At 39.7% G+C, this 8,327-nt stretch overlaps 1 protein-coding gene across 1 annotated transcript in view; it reads right to left on the bottom strand.

The window, feature by feature from the left end:
* Positions 1 to 7,747, bottom strand: part of MAP4K3 (mitogen-activated protein kinase kinase kinase kinase 3) — a 72,994-nt gene extending 65,247 nt beyond the window's left edge. The window contains exons 1-2 of the mRNA XM_085311318.1: positions 7,694 to 7,747; positions 5,245 to 5,335 (exon numbers count right to left, since the gene is read on the bottom strand). Coding sequence (XP_085167444.1) covers positions 5,245 to 5,300 — 56 coding nt within the window. The 5' untranslated portion in view covers positions 5,301 to 5,335; positions 7,694 to 7,747. The remainder of the gene's footprint in view (positions 1 to 5,244; positions 5,336 to 7,693) is intronic.
* Between the last annotated feature and the right edge of the window lie 580 nt (positions 7,748 to 8,327).

The following is an 8,327-nucleotide window of genomic DNA, read 5'->3' as shown; positions in this document are numbered from 1 at the left end:
CTCCCACCCCACACAAAAAGCCCTACCAGTATCTCTCAGTTCAATTCCTTAAAAAAAAAAAAAGAAAAAGAAAAACACAAAACACAAAACAATCTCCCACCCCACACAAAAAGCCCTACCAGTATCTCTCAGTTCAATTCCTTCCCTCTCTCCACAACAAATGSAGTGAAGCTCTAATGCTCCAGCCAAAGTTAGGCATAGTGCAGCCCATGTTGTGGGCAAGTCCTTGCTGCCATTATGTCTTTTCCCTCAAAAATATCCGTGGATATTTTTGGTAGTGGGGGAAGAAGGAAGCTCTTCTGATCCCTCTCTCCAAGGGAACTGATTCAGCCTGACTCATCGTGCTCTCAGGAAAGGGTGATCTCCAGTTTAAGAACAGATAAACAGGCTGAAGGCCTCAAAGGAACAGTACAGTGAAGAAAAGGCACAGTTATGGATTTCTTCTTTTATTTTCACTCAATGATTTTCACTGGTGTGACACATGTAGCAAGCACGGCTGCAAGGAGGCATTTTGGAGTGCAGAAAACCCGAGATGTGCCTGGTGCCTGGTCAGTCCTGGCAGTCGAAACAAACAGGAGAAAGAGCGACTGCACACATGGGACACGGGATGACCAAAGGAAAGCCTGACGGCTACTCCACAGCCCCCGATTTTGGGTTGCTTACGTTCAGGTTCTGTTACAATAGCCGAGAAACTGCTCTGAGAAACGTTCCTGGAAGTGTTTCGCGAGGCACTTGCTGGGTTTATCCCCTGGGCTGGCACTCGCTACTATTTCTCACCAGCAGGTAGCAGTTAAAATAGCTGCTGTTCCAAGGTGGAGCTGTCTTTTTTTGGATATCCTCTCTCTTTACGTCCCCCCTCCACACGCTCCTCATAGCAAAGCCCTGGTTGCTTCTTCTAGTGGTGCGAAGGAAACTGTTGAGGCTTTTCAGTTTTTAAGCACAGTTTTTTTACTCCATACCTTTTCTACGGGTTAAAGCACTGCTACTCTGACATAAAACAAAGACTTCACTGAAATAAGGGATCAAAGTCAGACACAGAAGCAGTCTCAGGTACCCGTGAAAGACATCGGGATTAGCAATGGCAGCAGGAGAGCACGAGTGAGAAAGGAGCACTGGAGACGGACACTTCCAAGTCCCTTGTTCATTCCCTACAACAGTACAGCACTCGGACAGGGACACCTTTGGGGAGGGGGGGGGACTGTGCTCCCAAAAGCCACTCTCTCACGCGGCTACATCCTGTTTTGASGCCAACAGCAAAAGCAGCGTGGAAACGGGCAAAGACTCGCATGATCCCAGCAGCCTCGGGGCAGCGCCCAGCAAGCTACCTTGCAACGAGAGCGCCCGCTCACGAGGGAGCACCAAGGAGATGGGCACAGGACATTCACACCCCTGATTACTGTGCGCTAACCTCCCCCCGCGGCCAAGCCCTACAGAAAAGGGAAACCTAAGAGGATCAGAAAAGGAGCCTGCATTTCTAACTCACTATCTTGCCTTCTATTAATCTGCTGCTTGAATCCGAAGTGCTTTGAGGCAGCGAAGATCCATGTCATGACAGTAAYGAGGTACCCCACCGCCTGCCTTTGCAGAGCATACGGTAAGCACAGCAAACAAAACGGAGACAGGATCAACAGTACCACTTAGTTTCTGTAACCTAACACCTCCGTTAACAGCAAGGCACTAATTGGACTCTCGGGAAAATCCATACATAAACAGAAGAAGAGCATGGGGAACAACATGCAAAGCAGTGCCAAGCATAGGATGATGACATTTTTCTTATTGTTCCTAGTATTGAAAGAAGCTGGCAAAACAAAAGGTCAGGCAAAGAGAAGTCTCTTAAACGCAGCTATTTAGTTGTCCAGAGTAAAGTACGCAGTAGGGCATCTGTTAAACAAGAGGGAGAGCACCAAGCAAGAACAAAAGAGAGCAGGCGCCTTAGCGCATGTGGAAAAATTAAATTCAGGGTCTACAAAGCTGCATCTTGACACCCTGAGACTGGAGGAAAATGAGTTTTTAAAGAAAAAGTGTCACATCCCAAGTACAGTGTCGTGGGGAGAAGCACCACTTCAATCTGTAAACTTCCATTAAAGTAGAATGTAATGATAATATTTGTTGAATATCTATTTTCACATGAAGTCTTAAAAACCATCAAAAACAACTTTTTATTAGTTATTGTAAACACTCCAGACCCACTACGACTGATAAGAAAAAACAACCAGCAAGACAACTGATACTTTTGCCAATACTTCTACAAAACAAATAATCTTTCCTCCAAAAACAAACAAAAACCGAACAGTCACAGTCTGGTCAGAAGTTCATGCATTAGAAAAACAACTCAAGATAACTTCAACAGCACAGAAGAGCTCCAGCCCTCCCTTCTAATATTCCTCAAATACTTTTTCTTTGCAAATCTGCCTTGTTAAAAAGTTGCAACAGTGACTTTCAGGTTTGCTGAGCATGCAAGAATAGTGTCACGTATCAGGAAAAACGTCAACACAGCTTCCTTGCCAGGGTTGTAGAGAGGTAAAAATAAGCGAGCTTTACCACCTGGCAAGCTGTGAGCAGCCAGACTAATAACTACACAAATTCAGACCAAAAAAAGGAAACCTTTCATGAGACTTTGAGGTATTTATCACCAGTAAGACTTGATTGCCCGTGTACAAGAAGCCACCAATACTGAAGAGAACACAAGTAATTCACAGTTTAGGTTAACCTCAAAATTGAGCTAAATATTGAAAACTGAAGTGCAGATACTCCCAGGGAGAGTTTGGAGTACCAAGCCCCTACATGTACATGTGCTCTGTCTGTACGCCCAGCCGCACAAACTTGCGCGTAATGCAGCTTGCACATCAACCCTATGCTAAAAAAAAGCATTAAGGCTGCCAAGACAAGCACCCTTCAAGCTCGGGAACGCCAAAACAGCCTGGCTTATTCATCTGATAATCACACTACCCGCTTTGTGCGTGCATATACATGACGGTACATGCAGGACACRACTGTGTACTCCTGGCTGCACAACGCCCTGCATCGCTCGGGGTCGAGCACAGATGCTGCTCATCTGATGAACTACAGCAGTTTCTTTCCTCTTCAACCTTACCCTGAATATTAATGTCCCCTTGGAAACTTCCTTCATGCTCCACACTAAACTATGTCTGTGACAAGTTTTCCACTACACCCCTTTGAAATGACCATAAAACCGAGATAATTCAAAACACAGATCCTAGGGGCTTGAATCATACCTGTAAGCATGCAACAGCTGCATGCAGCAGGCAAAGGCTAACGAGGCATTTGAACTGAGAGAGATGCAATGAATCCCCATCAGTGAGAAAACATGCTTTCAACGAGTGTCCAGGGCCACTCGGGACACTGAGTACAAGAAACAGGGAGAAGATCAAATTCCTCGGGACACCACTGCTCTCTGCCTTCAGCACGAGACCTTCCCGCCTCCTTCACACTCCTTGCCAGGGCTTTCGCTCTCCCCCATCGCTGACTCCGAGCTCTGGTACACTCACAGCGTGGCCAATTTCCATTTGCTCCAACTACACAGACATTCAGCATCAAGGTGACCGAGAGCACAAGAAAGCACTCCACGCTCTCCGTTTCAGCATCTCGCCCCAGTTTCCTTYCAAGCAAAACAAGGAGCCACGTAACTTCAGCTGAGCAAACTGGGGAGCAGGTGTTCATYTTCTCTAGTGCTGCAAACACACACCAAAGCAGGCACTGCTGGTTATAAAGAGAATGCTAACTTTAACAGATCTTGAATGAAAGTTAAAAAAAAATGCAGTATTTCAGGAGGTGACTTGGCAAAAGTTGGAAAGATTTTTGAAAGGAAAAAGACATTCTGAAAACAAAAGCCACCTCCTGTCAAATATTAAATTGTAGATGCACCAAAGATGGTGCACAAGAGCCTTTCAATAAAAAGGTTACCAAGATTTTTCAAGGAAAAAATATCATCTGTTTCTTCCTAGCCCCAGTCTYCAAAACATTTGACCTATATTGCTGAAAAGCTTTAGGCTATGGCAGATACCCATCAGGAAAAAAWTTAACTTGAGTTGCTGAAGTCTAGTAAAGGTATGTATAATTGAGCTTGGCATCTTTCCATTAAGGATAGGGTCTAGCAACCTTGACAACATGCAGAGCTATCATGTCCCACCTATGCTGTCCCCAARTAGACAGAATACACATAAATATCTGAAATGAATCAAAAGCCTCTGAAACTGCATTAAAATGCAYCACAGGTTTTCAGAAGCCTGTATGATATGACTAAAATTATGACAGTATTAGGTTCACAAAATCCATCATTAGAAAATGTGCAGTCCTTACTATCAAGCAATTGATATGTCTAGCATAAAACATACATCAGGCTGCATTAAAAAGAATTGTAGCATCAAATGTAATTACGAATTCGCTATCGATTTTCTAAATACAGAGACTTTGTATGGAGCTTATTGCCACTGTATGGAATTCATTGCAATTGTAACAAGCATAACACCTTACAAAAGGACAAAAAAAAAGGGACAAAACAATTGAAACATACATTATAACATATACTAAAAAACTATGCAGCTCAAGAGAAAAAAGTAAAGAACCAAAACGTTAATTTTTCTTATATTTCAAGGCAAAAAAATCACCAGTGTTTTTTTTTAAAGGCTACAGAGTTTCCACTTTTGTGTGCTCCAATACAAAATTATATTTAWGATTTAAGGTAGCACTACTACTCCTAAGCAAGAGGAGCAAAAACAAACAAAACCCCAAACTTTTCCTCTTTATTTCCCCATAAAATTCAAATCTAAGTTCTCACAGACACTTTCACAAGCCAACACCAGTAAAGTCATAATATTTCTGAGAACTGTACTATGCRATGTGGGACAAAAATATACACTTCCCAAAGTTTTGCAGTTTTAAGAGATTTTTCACTGAAACAGATTTAAAAGACATTATGGATGCCTGCTATTTCTTTACACTTTCACTCTTCTCCTTAACTCTTCCATTTATTTATTAAATTCAAAGTTTTTCAATGACAACTCATTTCCAAGCGAATGCGACTACTCTGTYGCAGAAGGATTTTATCAAAAGAAACATACTTTTATAGAGAGACACTTCAGTAAACAGAAAAGATATTAAGGTAAATGAAAATAATATAATATATAAATTTGCTAAATCATGTTTTGCCTAAGTCTCCTTATGGACATGTCCTTTTCAAGGAGATAGAGGCATTTGTATATGAGAAAAAGAAACAAACTGTACCTGAGATAGCTGCCAAAATAAGCAACAATGTTTGGATGTTTACAGTCTTTCATCATAATGATTTCCTGCTGCACAACAGCAAAATCTTCTCCTGAAAAGCAGAAGAATAAATATTTTCATCAGCCCAGTCCATACCCTCCTCTGAACTAGACTTTCAGCACATGTTTTAAAAATAAATATTTTGAATAATTAAAAGTAATGATCTGCCAGGCTATAAATCAAACTCATCAGCAAGGTTTTAGCAATAAAAAATTGAACTCTTAAGATAAGAGGCCTCATTCCAGGCCAGATGGACTTCACATCTGCTATCCGATATCTCTTATGACATTGGCCATAGCTCTTTCTAAACTTCGTATTTTCCCTGAGACCCCACTGTGTCCATCTGCACATACCCTGTCATTAACCTAGGTTCTTAAAAACATGACAAAGCTTGCTATTTTTGGCCACATGTCCAACCCACATTTTATCACCTTCCTGAACCAAAGCCATTCAATATTACATTCCATAAACCATTCAACTATTGCAACTTTTCAGTATACTCAGTGAGCACAAAATTTTATGGGCTGTGCATAACTCATGTCCAGAATAAACACTGGCATAGTAAAGCCTAGGTAAATGCCAAAACTACTTCATGCTTAGGTTGCACCTGTCTTACTACAGAAATTTCTCACCAGATGCATACACTATAAAAAACTTGTGCAAAGAGTAAAACCTGAGATGTTTGAAAGAGATGTTTTTGCTTTTGGAAYGTGTGTGTCGATTTTATAGGTAAGGAGAAGAGAGAGGAGGTGAAAAGCTATCAAGCTATTTTACATTTGCTACTGTTATTTTTTAAAGAAGTTCTCTGAAGTTTGTTTAGCTCCTAGACAAATACAGTTCAAAGAAAACAACTCATTAACTTTAAGGACTTCATAGGTAGAATAAGCATGAAGGTCTTAAAAAGCTTCATGAATAACTTACAAAAGACTCTTTAAACAAGCTGAAGAAACATGAAAATTCAAAGTCATCCTCTCATGATGAGATAGGTCAAAATTCTCCTTTCAGTGTAACGTTATAGCACACTTCAGCATAACCTGAGAGCTTTCAAGCCAGAACACAAAGCTATTGTCCAAAATTTCAGTGTAGACAGCAAGCTTATGTTTATCAATTATATAGCTGTCAATAAATTCCAAATGTAACACAAAATAAACTCCAATAGGACCAGCTAAATTATTATTTAAGAAAACATTTAAGTTTTTACTAACACATTACCAAATTCTTAGGTCATCAAGACATTACTTTTTAACCACAGACCTGATATCCATGTGTATTTTATTTACGGAAAGCAAATTTCAAACTGCAGGCTGCAAAGTAATGTCACAGTCACCTGTTTCCTATTTGTGGTCTGTTGCCAATGGCTTAAAACRTACTATTGCTGCTGTTCCCTGGCTAGGCCTTTACATGTGTGAATCCCCCTCCTTCCAGAGGAAGGCACAGCACCACTGCTCATTTTAGCTGGATTGATAATCCAGCATTATGCTCTGCACAGCCAAAAAATCCAATGATGGGAACCTCCATAAAAAGTTAAAGCAGAAGAAGTAGCCAAGATAATCGGAGACCTCAATGTTCAGTTTGAATAAGAGATGCATCGTGAACGTATATGTTTGGAACTAAGTAACAAAATACTGTTCTATTTTGAAAAAAACAAATTCATATACATATATTAGGCACACACTTCTAACCACTTCCAGAAATAAGAGAAAAGAGAAGAAAGCAGTAACTTCTTTCCTCCTCTGGCTGCATAAACCTTAAGGATAAAAATCAGGTAATATATAAAGCATTTCCCCCCCTCAACATTAACCTTGAAGTGGAACACCAACAGTGATGAGCTGAACAAAACATTTGGACATGTTACTTCCCAAATTACAGCACTTGAGTTCAATAAGTCTAATCATATTAATCAAATGGCACTTTCACACTGATAATTGAACTCTAAGGGAGATGCACTTTGTAAAATTAGAACATGCACACAGTTCAAGTATAAATCTAGCACATCCTGAAGTTTTAGCCAGCCTCCCTTGTTCACCCATCATTTCACCAGTCCTTCTTGATACTTCTTCTATGCATTCTCCAGCCAACTTCTTTTCTGTCTGTCTTCCTCATTTCTTTTGTTCAGTATGGGTTTATTTGCATTACATGGATTGAAAAGGCAGTACTTAAAACTGAAAATCCCCAAAGAAGTTTAACATTTTAAATCAGCTTTCCTTTAACTGTCCTCCAAATAAGTTTTTTCCTTCTCACATCTTGTCACTTTTCTTTTTTTGAGAATGAGTGTTCTACACTATAAAGAAACAACAATCATTTCTTTCTTAAAACACACAATGTGAACTCAATTGATTTTGTAAAAGCATATTTTAAGCATGAAAATATGTATTTCAGTAACTTATTATTTCATAGGAGAAACACTTACCTGGTTCTAGCTTTATTACTTTAATTGCTGCTAGCTCACCCGTGTTAACATTGCGGGCCTAGAAAAGAGAAAAAAAAAAAAAACAACAAACAAAAACACACACACACTAAAACCAAAACTGCATTTAGAAAGCAGAACACAGTAATTGACAATTTCAACTTGAGATTCCCTGACAGTGCAAAATGAGAGAGCAACTGAGACACACAAGGGTCCAAAACAGTGACTTTCTTAAAAAAGCAAAAATAGTCTCAATATAAGCCTATAGATTAAAACATCCTTTACATTTATTTCACGTAAGGTTAGATTTTTCTTCCAAACACACTAGGCATTTATTTTATTGGCCCTGCAGCACATATTTTCATCAGATAAGTATTGTTACTGGGTTTTTTTATATTCAAAACACTTGTTTAAAATAATTCATGTCTCTGCTTAATAACAGTAAATCAAATAGTAAGAATTCAGTGACTAACATGCTCTTCTCCAAAACTCAACACAAGGTCTTGCCTGCTCATTATGCCCTATTTTCAAAGAATTTAACCACTAATTAATCCTTAGCCCTAGTCACGTGACTCAATTGAAACATTCAAGCGTGGACATTTCTGAAAAAAAGCTATTTCTGTAGGAAACGTACTTC

Source organism: Rhea americana, unplaced genomic scaffold, assembly GCF_003343005.1.
Source record: "Rhea americana isolate MKP2758 unplaced genomic scaffold, rheAme1 scaffold_109, whole genome shotgun sequence".
Classification (NCBI taxonomy): Eukaryota; Metazoa; Chordata; class Aves; order Rheiformes; family Rheidae; genus Rhea; species Rhea americana.
This window is presented reverse-complemented; position numbering and strand designations above follow the sequence as displayed.